The sequence below is a fragment of the Trachemys scripta genome, chromosome 1 (assembly GCF_013100865.1).
Source record: "Trachemys scripta elegans isolate TJP31775 chromosome 1, CAS_Tse_1.0, whole genome shotgun sequence".
NCBI classification, from domain to species: domain Eukaryota; kingdom Metazoa; phylum Chordata; order Testudines; family Emydidae; genus Trachemys; species Trachemys scripta.
In genome coordinates, this window is record NC_048298.1 from 250,152,980 (window position 1) to 250,168,080 (window position 15,101).

General features: G+C 40.7%; 1 protein-coding gene across 5 annotated transcripts in view; it reads right to left on the reverse strand.

Moving 5' to 3' along the window:
• FARP1 (FERM, ARH/RhoGEF and pleckstrin domain protein 1) overlaps positions 1-15,101 on the reverse strand; it is a 337,576-nt gene that overhangs the window by 90,501 nt on the left and 231,974 nt on the right. For all 5 annotated transcript variants that reach the window (XM_034758230.1, XM_034758229.1, XM_034758231.1 and 2 more), the window contains exons 7-8: positions 4,868-4,982; positions 2,854-3,001 (exon numbers count right to left, since the gene is read on the reverse strand). In XM_034758230.1, the coding sequence (XP_034614121.1) occupies positions 2,854-3,001; positions 4,868-4,982 (263 nt within the window). The remainder of the gene's footprint in view (positions 1-2,853; positions 3,002-4,867; positions 4,983-15,101) is intronic.

Here is a 15,101-nt window from a genome sequence, read left to right on the forward strand (position 1 = left end):
TTCTAATTAATGTATGCTAAAATTAGAGGAAGATTTAAAGTATTAACTATTTCAACTTAGTAATAAAAATTCCTTATAAACCTGTTTAGGAGTTTCTTATAGTTATAAATGCAGCTTCTACTAGATTCCTAAATGTACAGAACTATGTTGCTTTGTAGCTTCCACATCAGACAAATATACAAGCACTGACACCGTGATGATGTTTGTTAGCTCAGCCTGCTGTCTAAGAAAGTTATATTTATGTCATAATCATCTCCGCTAGGAAATTCAATAGCACAGCAGATGGGTTCTAAAATTTTTTTAGTAAAAATAAACATTTGCAGTCAGCATTTATGTGATTTGTGAATTAACCTTTATTTTCCCTTTTTTATTTTAAAATCATTATAGTTTATTTTGCTCACCTACAACATCAATAAAGGAGAAATTTAGGGCCAGTCCTGCAAAGGGAACTTACCTGCATGAACTCTTGTGCCAAGGAGTCTAATGAACTACAATGGGTCTGGGTTGACTGCAATGGGTAAGAGTCTGCACAGAAAGATTCTTTTGCATGATTCAGAGCCTTAGGGATTGATCCTGCAAGTGCTCAATATTGAGTGTAGTGCTTCCTATCATGAGGAGTCCCACTGAGGTCATACACAAGATCATTAGTAAGTGCTACAGTCAATGGGAGTTGTGCTCAATGTCCTTCCAGGATCAGGCCCATGCCCCCAGAACTTTTAACTGGATCGGCTTAGATGGACCCCTACACCCACAGAGACCCTGTGAAGTGAGTGAAGTTTTCCTGGGGTGAAGGGATCCTCCCACAGACATCTAGCTGAAGGATTAGGGCCTTAATTTGTAATGGTTCTGACCGCTTTAAAACAAGGCTAAGGAAAATTTACATATAGTGGGCGTGGCTCCTCACACTTGTAACTACTTAGTCTATGTTCTTTTTTAGCAGCTTTCAATGTTCTTAGGCAGTGGTTCTCAACCAGGAGTATGCATACCCCTGGGGGTACACAGAGGTCTTCCAGGGGGCACATCAACTCATCTAGATATTTGCCTAGTTTTATAGGATACGTAAAAAGCACTAGTGAAGTCAGTACAAACTAAAATTTCATATAGACAACGTCTTGTTTACACTGTTTTATATACTATACCCTGATATGTAAGTACAATATTTATATTTCAATTGATTTATAATTATATGGTAAAAATGAGAAAGTAAGAAATTTTCCAGTAATAGTGGGCTGTGACACTTCTGTATTTTTATGTCTGATTTTGTAAGCAAGTAGTTTTAAGTGAGTGGAACTTGGGGGTATGCAAGACAACTGAGACTCCTGAAAGAGGTACAGTAGTCTGGAAAGGTTGAGAGCCACTGTTCTTAGGCATTCCTTCAATTGTTGATCAAGTTGTGAGTTTACTGATATTTTCTATTTGGACACTTGTGCGGTTTTTTTGGTGAAATTTGTTTTTTATTAAAGTAGCCCCATTGGAACTGCTGGTTCAGAGATTCTTTTTTTTTTTTTAAAGGTCTAAAAGATGGATATTTTTATTTTGAAAAAAAGGTTTGAAACTTGAGTTTTTTTCAAAAACTGAGGTTTTTGTTTTGGTTTTAAAGGGAATAGTTATTTTAATAATTGCAGTAACCCAAGTTTTAAAACATATTTTACTCAATTTTTTAACCCTCAGTTTTGATGCAGAGACAGAGTCAGATGTTTTGGGCCAGAATGTCAGCTTGTCAAGTAGGCCTATGAAGCTGGAGGGGGGGAGGGAGAGGGAAGGACACAGGAGGAAGAGGCTTGCTGGACTGGACCAAGGTAGAATGAAGAGATTGCTGCAAGGCCCTGGCTGGGAGAAGCAACTAGGGATTGCCCTAGATTTTGCAAAGCCCATACAAGGAACTCTATGGAGAGCTCCCATCTAGTTCTCTCCCACCTCTTCCTGACCCCCTCCCCACACCTCCTAACTCCCACTTCCCCACCTCCACATACTCACTACTCCCGATACCTGCTACTTCATGCCTGCCTGAGACCCTCCTTCCCTGTTTAGGATTAAGGCTGTGAATCTGTCACAGAAGTCATGGATTCCATGACTTTCTGGGACCTCCGGGACGTCTGCAACTGGAGCTGCAGGTGTGGCTGACCCCAGGGCCACCACAACAGCTGCTCCTGGGGCCGGCCACACTGGTCGCTGCGGGGGTGGCCCCGGGGACTGCTGCACCAGCCGCTGCTTGGCAGCATCCACTGCCGGAGCTGGGGCCAGCTGTCGGCCCCCCAGGGAAGCTAAGATTTAGTCAGGGGCATTTATAGTAAAAGTCATGGACAGGTCATGGGCCATGAATTTTTGTTTATTGCCCGTGACTGGCCAAGACTTTTACTAAAAATGCCCATAACCAAATCTTAACCTTATTTATGATGCCCTGTGGCCTCAGGTGACCCACCTCCAACATGCATCAGGGTAGTGAGGAGTTATAGCCAACATGTAGCTTTCTGATCATGGATCAAAGGAGGGTAGTTAGGGAAGTCAGTCTCTTCAATAGCTGGTGCTGGAAACAGACAGGCCGATGGGCTGGAAACGGGGTGGAGATCTAGCTGCTAGGTTAGGTGTGTGCAGGTAGTAAGGGGACCCTGGAAGTGTGGGACCTTCTGCAGTTACATAGGTCTAAGGCCAACATTGCAAGTGACTCTGGGAGCATCCTGAAATTTTGGTGGCTCTGGGTGCCTGCTAGCCTTAATCTCCCCTGAGGGTGGCTGTAAACCAAACTCCTCTAGACACATTTCACACAGAGGATGCACCACTGGTATAATACTTGCTTTTGTTAAAAGAACAGTCTGTTTTAAAGATTAAAGCCATGATCAGAGCAGCTCTAACCTGAAAAACTAGAATGCCTGTGTTGGCAACTGCCAGGTTGATCTTAGTCCCTTCCCTGTCCTTCGCTGGATGCAACCGGATTCCATACATCTCCAACCGACGAGCAATCTCTAGTAGTTGGAAATCTGATTCTGCTGGTGTCTGTCCACTTTAGAAACAAAAATGAAAAAGAAAAGCCAAGAGATTTGAATTCTCCACATCTATTAAATTGGAATCAAATTACTTCTTTAAGGAGCAAAAAGACATTTCATCATGGAAACTGATTCTCGTTAATTAGACAATATCCATATGGCCATTCCAAGTCACCCAATCTCAGCAGCTAGAAAGAACAATAGCTCTGTTCTCAAAGACCATGATTTTTTAAAAGCAAATAGTGATTTTGGATGCCTCAATTTTTGGGGCCCAAGTTGCAGTACCTCAAGGAAGCCTGATCTTTTCAAAAGTGTTGAGCATCCATCTTCTGAAAATCAGGCCTATTTATGGTGTCTCCAGTTAGACATTCAAATATTGAGATACCCAAAATCAGTCACTTACAAACAAAATGTCTATCTCAAACAGAGCCCATGTCTCCACTTAGAGCTCCTTACCCATGTAGCTATACCGGTATACTACGACAGCAAAGCATTCCTAGCGGTGTACTTTGTACTGTTATAGTGAAACCACTCCTCCTGAATTAAACAAGCTATACTAGTAAAAGCACAGCTTTGCCGGTTTAGCTGCCTCTACGCTAGGGACTTCTGCTGGCAAAGCTATGTGGGTCAGCTATTCATATCCTTAACTGACAAAGGTATGCTGGCAGAAGTCTGCACTGTAGAGCTAGAACATGAAAGAACCTCCCTTAGAAGCATAGAGATATTGGACTGTGACCAGTTTTCACCTAAAATACAATTAAGCAGGGAAGCAGAGTTCTGGGCATCCGTGTTTTAGCAATTATAGGATTGCTATATTTTCTAAAATAAAAGAATATATTACAGTTAAAATGGTCTCATTTTAATCAGATGTTCCCTGCTGATGAACTAAGAGGTGCCCTACCATGGGCATACCACCTTAAAAGAACACATATAGATGCTCTTTCAATGAAGAATTCTAGCTCCCAAATTATAATAGTGTGGGAGGACACAAAAACAGTCGTGTACACAAAGCATTTTTGCTGGTTGATTGTGTGTATCTTCAACCACTAACTCTAACAGAATTTTATATACATTATTCCAACAGAACAGTAAATTATATGGCTTACTGGGCTCATGAAAATAAAAGATTATATGAATATTGTCTACTATATAATTGGGTAGGATAAAGGAAATGTGCAAAGGAGTAAGATGAAAGACATTGAGGTCAGTGAACATACATTTTGGGCTCCATAAATGTTAAATTCTTCATATTAAATCATACAGTCCCAATTAACATAACTGCTCTTACAAAAACCACAACCAATAAACCCCAAACTTCACTTAGTTCAAAATGCAATGGCTTGAGTCTTGAATGGTTCTTAGAAGCAGAAATTCCTGCCATTCTGCTCCTAACTGATCCTCAGTCTCTTAACTCCCTTTTAAGACTCATCTCTTCTCTAGGTTATATGATACCTAACCTCCCATTTCTATTCAGAGAACCTCTCTGATTCCCCCCTGGCTCACAAGCTTCCTCCAAAATTTATCTTTTGAGCCTTTTGTCACCCATCTATGGCAGTGAAAGATATCTTCAATGACCTTGATCTCAATGAGACTACTGATACAAGTATCTGAAGGATCAGGGTCATCATTTACAATTGTATTTGCATGCACAAAATTGACAATGAATCCTTTTGTGTGAAACAGGCTGAAGAAATAATTGAATGCTAGAAAGAAAATCAAAATCAACTGATGCTCTTTAAACATCTTGTACGTAGACTTGAAAGGGCAAAAAGTAACTAACTCATAAGCCTGAAAATCTTTTATAGCTAAAGCTCAATATATGTTCACAGTTAGAATTACACTGAAGGAAAGGAAAGTTAATAAGAACAAAAGCTGGGACTCACATATGATTGCGGTGAAATTCCATGATTTTGTCTTCTAGTGTTTCTTGTTGAGGTATATACTTGTTCTTCGCTAAGTGTTCACGGTCTGTGGTTTCATCAAAATCCCCAATCTCAGCTAGAGAGGGACATAAAAATCAAAACCCTGTGTTTAATCTATATTATTCAGACAAACCAAAAAACTGAGTAATGAAAGTATGTTTGTCCAAATCTGCAACATCGTTTCATAACTCATTTTCATTACTGTATGTTCCACATATTCCTTATCATCTTTATAGGTAACTGAAACAATGAGAAGTAGCCCAAGAGTAAGGGTTCTCCTGTTCCCCACAACCCTACAAGTAGATTTAAAAAAAACAAATGAAATAATTTCAAGGATGTATTGATTTGGGTGTGTGATAAGGGCTGGTGGAGGGGCTTCAATTTGCTGATGAACATTTCATTGGAGTAGATCAGCGTCTGTCAAGCTCATTGTGGCACTCAACACAACAACTTCATTTCCTCTAGAACAACAAATGTGCATTTCTTTCCCTGAATTCCACCCCCGAAGTTTGATGCAATTATGCATTATGTCAAATTCGAAGAAAGACACATTTTTGGGGTGGTTTCTTTGGTTTTTGATACATACATATATTGCAACCCAGAGATTTATGAAGCCCTTTGTCTGTTTTGTATTTTGCAGTACTTCAGAACATCCAGTCTTTTTCCTTTCTCTGGCTTATTGTTATATTTTGTTTCTGTGAACAGAGTTTAATAATAAATCATTTCTCAGACTGAAGTTGCCCCCAACTGCTGCAGTTGTTGTAATTACAAGTATGCAACAGTTCGCTATGTAACCCACTTTTTAGCTCTGCCACATTAGTGGGAAGTTACTTATTTTTGGCAATCTACATATGGGAATCAGAATATTTAATAGCATGTTGCCTGCTACTCTATCATACATTATTTACATGTTTCTGCTATCGGTTTCTTTGTAAAATGACATTCCCTCTGCCCATTATTAACCCAGAGTTCTAGGAACAGTACAACGAATGAAGGCTTTTACTGATCTTTGTCCATCCCTCTGTGAAAGATCAATACACCCCAATATCCAAGCAGTATAGCTTTATTAATCTTTTATACCTAACTAGGTTCCTTATAAAGAGACTAAATTAAAATCCAGGGATCATACACAGACATTGAATAAATTCTACAACTTCTACCTCTGAAAAGAATTAATAGATGATGTGTTAGAAGATCATGTTGCCTGTTCCATCAGCTCCTTGATACTCTACCTCTTTCCACTGCTGAATACTTTAAAAATGAGAATCCTCCTGCACAAAAAGCCCACTGTTCCATATCACTAACTCCCGTTTCACTGAGGCCATGTCTAAACTATGGGTGCTACAACTGCGCAGCTACAGCGCAGCAGCTATGTTGCTGTAGTGCCATAATGCAGGTGCTTCCAGTTCCTACAGCAATGGAAGGAATTTTTCCGTTTCTGTAATCCGTTAATCCACCTCCCTGAGGAGCGATAGCTAGGTTGATGGAAGTATTCTTCTGTTGACCTATTTGCGTCTACGCCAGGACTTAATGTCAGTGTAACTACAGTGCTCAGCAGAAGTCATGTAGCTATGCCGATCAACATTTTAAGAGTAGCTCATGACTCAGGTTTCTATTTTGTCCCCAAGGTCAGAAATCTTGAGTTTGACTTTGAACTTAAAAGGAAAGGAAAGACGTTTAAGGAAGAAAGAACACTGCCTATCACTATCTCCATAACATCATGAAAATTTGACATTAGTTGGACCCAGGGTCTCCTGAAAATATTATTCACATTTTACTCACACCCATGCACGTGCTTAACATTCCCTTTTGTATGGGTTTCCTAAAGCCCTACATTCTTTAAACTTCAAGAGGCCAAACGCATTGCAGTCAGACTATTCTCTCCCTGCAGCAATATGATTTCTGCCACTTTCACTGCATCTACCACCCCCAAATCCATTTCAAATCAAACTCTAGGGCTTCCAAACTCACCAGGACTTGTTCTCTCTGACCTCATATCTACCTACTTCTCCCTCTTCCCTCCCCAGTCTCCTACTTCCATCTAAGACACCTTTCTATATTTCTCTACAGATAGGGCTGCACTTTATGGAACTCACTTTCCTTTTGAGCCATTCCCTCTTTTATTACTTGATTACCTTCTTGATCGTTTTAGCCAAAGATTGATTTTTAACCACACCTCACTTTTCTCTTACCACATTAGCACATGACTTCATTCTCCCCTTGCTGAAACTAGCCTGAAGTAGTACTTCTAGTATCTCTAATTGCTTTTACATTTCAGCTCTTCTCTTTGTATCTACTCCATCTTTTTACCTCACATTTCTCCTTTCTGCATGAATCCAAGTACCAAAGCATATGCAGCATTCTCTGTTTTAACACACGTTCTATAGTGTTTTGAGATATTTTATGTAGCATCTTTCATATGAAATAATCTGTTTTGTAATATATATGTTAATTTTAATATAACCCATTTGCTGCTCTCAAAATAGGATTTTATATTAAGAGCAGTCTGTAACATCCATGAAGATACTGCCAAAGATGTACCTATCACAAAGGATACCTATCCTGGAAACAGAAACCTGTTATGCAGAGGTGGATGCACACAGCATGATGATACAATGCCATTCTTCACCTCTTGCCTCTGCTCTTTCCGCTTTTATATCACTGCTGTCAGCAGCTGCTGATTTTATATTTATTCAGAAAAATACATCAAATATTTTTTTAGCCAATGAATAAATGTCAGAGACAATTTAAATACAATATTGAGTAAAGCAGATGAGATTCCATTATAGGAACTATCAGGGCCAATTCTCACAGAAAACATTTTAGGAGACACAAGATATCTTCAGTGAGAACTATAGTCACATGGGGTCCTAGGAGGGCTTGCTAGCACAACAAATTTGTAAACTCTATTATTACACTGGGGAGGTGAGATAATTATACAGGATTTTGGTCACTTGTAGATGGAACAGACAATATTAAATTCTAGTCCATTAGAAATAACATGCAAGTATAATATTAAACACATTTTTAGGGGTTCATAAATCTGACTCTTGTGTGTTAACCCTAATAGACAGATCTGGGACTAGGGAAAGAGAAATAAATCCCACCCACATCAAACGCTACCAGTTTAAGATAATACAAAGGGTTCTGGAATCTCATTCCCTCAGTGACTGAGCCTCTTTCAGAGCATAACTTCCTATTGTTATACAGGAACCTACATATTTTTAACATGAGACATTTTTAAAATGTTCAACTTGTCAGAAATTTAGGTTCTGTCTAGACTAGGAAACTCTATAGTTATTAACGATCTAGTGAAAACATTATCAGAGGCAAAGGAGTGAAACTGGTACAACTGAGAAAAGGGATTTTTAGTTTAAAAACGGTTTAAAACTTTGTCTTATTTTTGTTAACTATTTCACTGCAATGTCTACTTAACATTTGGGGGGGGAGGGGAAGGAAATCTTTGGTACAGATTCAACACCACAATTACTCAAAGAACTCTCCTTTCAGGTTTACTCAACACCACAAACACTTCCAATTTAGGTGCAGAAACTAATAATATACATTCTCTGGACACCCTCTCTTCAATATAAGACAGCTACCAAAATCAATGTAACCAGAGTTGACATTTCTGATATTTCTCAGGTTAAAAAACAAACAAACAAACAGAAAATTTGTTTTTAAAAAGGTATTTTAAGCACTTGCATGGGTGATGAGTAAAATGTGAATAATATTTTCAGGTATTCATCACATATAATAATAAACAAAATCCCACAAGCACAATTAAAATTATAATTTTATATATATAAAACAATACGGAAAATCCCATCTAGTTTAATCAGCACCCAAACCTTCATCTGCAGAGAAGTCCTGATCAAATGTTATTTAAGACTTTTTCAGTGAAGAAAAAGAACTGGTTTCTTCTAGCAATTAAAAGACACCGTTGCATAAACCACACTCTTAGTGTGGCAGGAAAGAGGAACAGTTAACTAAAGCTCAATCAATTTAGGTTTTCTGTCCTTTAGCAAATCTCTTTTTAACGATGGTCAGGCTAAAAGAGTAAATAACTTACTCCTTGCCTATGATGACAGGTCTCTCATCTCGTTCAACTTGCTCTTAGCATGGCTTTAATCCTATGGATCGTTCTATCATACTTAGTCTTCTTGTTATAGACTGCACAATTTATCTTTCCTTGTTTAAATCCTCTCTCCAACCAATTCTTTTCTATTTCTGCTGAGGGCTTTAAAATAGTTCCCACTCCATTGTGAAATCCAGCCTAATGACACGTCTTTGAAGTAGAGGGGATGGAGAATGGGTAGTAGAGCACCCATAGGAAGAAAGTATGTCGATAAACACGTTACTTTACATGTAACCAACCTCTTTCTTTGAGTAATTGTCCCTATGGGTGCTTCACTTCACCTAACTTCTGAGCAGTGCCTAAACTGAGAGGGTGGGTGCTGAGGAGTTCTATCTAGTACAGATTGGACAACAGCCATCCAAAATGCTGCATCAGATCTGGAAGCATACCTATGATGTAGTGCTGGGAAAAGGTGTGAACAGATGATCAGGTGGCAAATTTACAAATGTCTTTGATGAGGACATTCTTGAGCAAAGCAATAGAGGTTGACTAGGGTTATGGTGGAATGGGCAGTCCGCCTGGAGGAAGGATGCATAGTAGAGAATTCACAGTAGGATAAAATACATCTTAAGACCCATTTGGGTAGTCTTTGGGCAGAAATAGGGGCTCCTTTCATTCTTTCTGCGAAGGAGACAAAAAGTCTAGAAGAGGCTCTGAAGGGTCTAGTTCTAGACGGAAAGCTAGTGACCTCCTGACATCCAAAGTGTGTAGACTAGCATCTTATCTAAAGTTGTTCAGTTTAGAAGATGGGCAATTGTATGTCCTGATTAATGTGGCAGTCTGAGGAGATGTTGGGAAGAAAACGAGGATGTCCCACTTTGTCCCAATAAAAAACAGTGTAAAATTGATCTGCCATAAGGGCTCAGAATTTCCCTACTCTTCTAGCTGACATAACAGCCCTGTGATGAGAGAATTTCATGGATAAGTGCAGGAGAGAGCACTCTGCTAAGGGCTTGAAGGGTGCTCTCATTAGTGCACTGAGGATGAGATTAAGGTCCGAAACTGGATAGGTTAATTTGTGGAAAAAAGTTGGCCAGTCCTTCAATGAATCTAGAGGTTGTAGGATGTGCAAAGATAGAGAACACACAACAGGTAAGTTGGAGGCTGCAACAGGTGAACTGGATGGATTCAGTGACAAACCCAAGGATCTTCAAACTTAACAGGTAGTCTAAAATGTGTGTTTAGTGGGAATCAGAGGGAGACAAACCATGCTGGATGCACCTGAACTGGAGTGGTTTCCAAGATCTTTATGAAGATCTTCCTTGTGGATGGTGTGACGTTATTGATATAATCTGGGACCATATAGATCATTGTTGCAACCAAGGTCCTGTAGTGGCATGCAAATCTTGTATAAAGGGGGTCAAATGGGGTGTCTAAGACAAGGTTATGGTTTACTTGTTATGATTAAGCTGTCTATATGTGTGTATCAATTTTGTAGTTGAAGTTATGAATATTGTCTCTATACTGTCTGTATTTCAAACTTATGCTATGCTTCTGGGTGACATCCCAGACAAACTGGTGTTAGCTCTGCCTAGCCTGCTTGATGGCCCATTAAGGACCATCAGCTATACAATGGACCCATTGAGAGAAGGCAAATATGCCTTGAGACTCAGCAAAGTATGCAGGAACTTGCCCATGTGACTCCAGACTCCATTTTGTTGTAATTTTCCACAGTAAGAACAAAGAGGTGTTCTTACACCTGGAAAAGACTATATAAGGCTGATGCCTCATTTCCATCTTGTCTTCAATCCTGCTTCATACCTCTGGAGGAACTTTGCTACAAGCTGAAGCTTTGAACAAAGGACTGAGGACCCATCCCAGCGGGGGATGTATTCCAGAGACTTGATTTGAACCTGCAGTTTATTCTATCGCTGCTGCAAGCCTGAACCAAGAACTTTGCCATTACTGTATGTAATTGATTCAATTTAACCAATTCTAACTTTCATCTCTATCTTTTTCCTTTTATGAATAAACCTTTAGATTTTAGATTCTAAAGGATTGGCAACAGCGTGATTTGTGGGTAAGATCTGATTTGTATATTGACCTGGGTCTGGGGCTTGGTCCTTTGGGATCAGGAGAACCTTTTTCTTTTACTGGGGTATCGGTTTTCATAACCATTTGTCCCCATAATGAGTGGCACTGGTGGTAATACTGGGAAACTGGAGTGTCTAAGGAGATTGCTTGTGAGACTTGCGGTTAGCCAGTGGGGTGAGACCGAAGTCCTCCTAGTCTGGCTGGTTTGGTTTGCCTTAGGAGGTGGAAAAAACCCCAGCCTTGGGCTGTAACTGCCCTGTTTGAGCAATTTGTCCTGAGTTGGCACTCTCAGTTGGGTTCCACCAGAACCGCATTGTCACAGATGGTTTCCTACCGTTCAACAGCACATTCTGCACTTCAAATGAGCAAGCCATTTTCTATGCCCAAGAACCATCCAGGAGCCAAGCCTTTAAAGGTATCGTGGGAAGATTGGGGTAAATAGTTTTCCCTGATTCTTTAGTCAGTAAGTCTGGATTTCTTTGTTACTAAAAACAAAGTGACAGGTGAATCAGATCTGTGAACCATACCCATTCTTGCCAGGATGCCGCTATCAGGATGATTTTGACTTCACCTGTGTTTTATCTTTTTTAGGACTTTGGGAAGCAACAGTGTGAGGGGGTGGGCAGAATATGCATACAGCAGTGATCGTGGTCATGGAATGAGGAAAGCATCTCCTAGGCAATTGCAGCCATGTTCTCCCTTTGAGTAGATCTTGCGAAATATCCTGTTGAATGATGTTGCAAAGAAGTCTAACTCTGGGAAGCTCCAAGTGAAGAATATCTCCTATAGGGTCAGATTGCTCAGTTCCCACTTGTGCTCTTGGCAAAAATTTCTGCTCAGCTTGTTGGCTATGGTGTTCTGTAGACGAGGTACATATGCGGCTGAGATATTGATCTGGTTGGCTATGCACCAGTTTCCAAGTTTTACTTCTTTTGTGCACAAGGATAGGGATCTTGCTCCTCATTGGCAGTTTATGTAATACATGGTTGTTTGGTCATCCATCATGACGCTGATTGGATAATCTTTGATTATGGGTAGAAAATGGGTTGCATGCATACCAAACAGCTCTAAGCTCAAGTAGAATGATGCGAAAGGCAGATTCCTGAGGGGTCCACTTTCCTTGTACTGTAAGGTTTTCAAGGTGGGCACTCCATCCTATCAGAGAGGAGTCTGCTGTTATGGTTTCTGTGGAGGGTGGATGAATGAAAAGAACCTCCCCCACAAGTCTAGCAGGGATCTTTCCACCAATCAAAAGACTTGAGGACTTTTTGGGGAATTGATATTCGTTTGTTTAGGCCATGATTTTTGGGCATATAGACAGTCCTGAAAGCATCAGGAATATAATCTGGCATGAGGTGTCATGAATGTGTAGCCTGCCATGTGACCCAACAGTTGCAGGTAGGTTTTTGCTGATGTTTGAGGACTTAACTGAAGCTGGGTGATGAATCAGTCTGATGGTAAATAGTCCCTAAATGTTCAGGAGTCCAGGGTGACTCCTATGAACTCGATACACTGGGTGGGTATCAAAGTGGGCTTTTCTGTATTGAGTCTTAGTTCCAGTGAGTTGAACAGGACTAGAAACTTGGAACTGACCTCTTTCTTCTTATGGGAGATGTTCAGTAAAATGAATGAATTTATTGTTGTTTGTGTAGTTGTATTTAGTACTCAGGGTGTGGTAATTTGCTTCCTTGAATCGTAAGCAGGCAGAGAGTAACTTTTAGGCCCCAAAAGGTCCAGCCATTTATGCTCTTCATTGTGTAGTGTGGGCCTGGAATGGTAGTGTTTGTTTTCTTTATTTACAGCATCAACCATTAAGGAATTTGGGACAAGACGGGTGAATAGTTATTCTGCGCCCTTGATGGGTACATAATATTTCTTGTCTGCTCTTTTGAAAGTGCATGGGACAATGGCTGGTGATTGCCATACTGTTTTCACTGGCTCTAGCAAGGCATCATCATGGGGAGTCAAGTGGGAGGAGGGTCTCATAGAATGCTCTATGAGGAGCAGCTTAAGTCTGTCTTCTCTCAGCTTCCTGAATCTACTCCCAAATCCAATACAGAGCTTGAAACCTCGAAGGGATGTGTCTCTCCCCCCAGACAGCAGGGACTACTGGAATGACCACTGGTGAAGGGAAAAGACTTTCTACAGGTGTAACAGGGTTTAAAACTCAGGGCTTGGGGCGTACTCATCAAGAAGAAAGGAAAAGAAGGCTCCAACCAACGGAGAGGCCCTATAGGTGGGGGACCACAAAAAGAAGGGAGGAGCCTTCCCCTCCCCCCAAATCCACATGCGAATCATGAAAGGAAAGTTAAAAATTAAAAAAAAAAAAAAAAAAAAAGATGATAAAGATGAAAAATTTAAGAATAATGCATGGAAGGTAGCTAGGACGAGGGGTAAGCTACCCCAGACACTGCAGAGCAGTTGAGAAGGAACTGGAATGGTGGTGGGTCTGCCCTGCCTTGCATGCCCTCAGATCAGAGCACAATGGTGTATAGAGCACAGGAGGAGATCATGCAGACACTGCTACCCAAAATCTCCGATCAGGGGCTGTGGCACTCTGTACCTCAAAGCAGCCCCCTGGGACCCTCATATTCACCCGTCATATAGTTATGATATATATTTCATATAAAATATGCCGTGTAAGATATCATATGAAAGGTCATGATCTGAAGAAACCCATTGTTCTGTCCAAATATGTATATCGTCAGTGTATATGAAGTTATGAGATTTTGCTGTATGGTTGTTGCTGAAATACGTTGTAAGTTTGAGAGTCTCTACTGGTAGATGGTGATCTACTCCCCGGAGGGTGTTAAGCAAACCATTAATCAGCAGGGGAGTCGTAAACAAGGGATTTACAATAATGTAACAGGGCTGCCCAAGCATCACACAATGGGGGATTGCTCAACCCTGTGACTCAGCAAAGCCCACCAGGACATGTCTGGGCTAGTGTTTTCTAGGCACATGGACTGAAGATTCAAAATAGGAGACAGTGGCATCATGCCTTGGCCTTTCTCCTTCCCCACCTACGCTGGAAGCAACAAGAATGCTGGGAAGACAAAGACTTGATCTGAGGAGACTGGTTCCAGGCTTAAAAGGGGAAGCCTGTGTATTAAGAACTGTAACATCCAGTGGGGTGAGAAAACTGCTTGATCCAAATACAACCTAGTCTAGTAAGGTTTAAGATTTAGACTGTATGTTTACCCTTTTTTTGGGTAACTATCTCTGACCTTTAGTGCCTAACACTTATAAATCACTTAAACTTTATCTTTCTGTAGTTAACAAATCTGTTTTATATTTTACTTAAAACAGTGTAGTTTGGTTGAAGTGCCTGGGAAATCTCAGCTCAGGTACAAAGGCTGGTGCATGTCCTCTCTACATCTACATTATTACCATTACAGTGGGTAATAAACTTACATTGGTGAGGTTTCTGACCAGGGCAAGATGGTACAGTTCTGGGATACAAGACTGGGAGCTGGGGGGAATTGGTAGGTGCCTTTCTCTCTGTGAGATTCGTGAGTGGCTTTGGGAGCATTCACGCAATGTAGCTGGGTGTGGGGCTCCACGTGCTGAGTGATAGCAGCACCTGGAGGGGGTTTTCTGCCTGTCACTAACAAAGCATTGTGAGAAAGCCCAGGCTGGAGAGTTAAGGGGACACAGCGGTACCCCATTATAGGGGAACATGCACATCTGAAGTGGAGCACTCAGAGGGACAATTACTCAAAGAACTCTCCTTTCAGGTTTACAACCTCTCAGTTGGAGCTCTGCTTTTTTTCATGGCTGAAGTCAGAAGGCAGGGACTGACCTTCCAGACAAAACTACTCCCAACTTCCTGAGAAGCGTAAACACAGTTGCTGAGAAAATAAAAAGTTATGTACTTGTTCACCACCTACTTCTGTTACAATTCTGTTGAGACTCAGTCCCTTTTGGAACCACACATGAAAAGCTTTTTCCTTTTAAAAGGTTGAACTTTTTTCCCCTTGAAGTCTGGGCTGCAAAAACATTCAGTTTCAAAATGGTCACAGG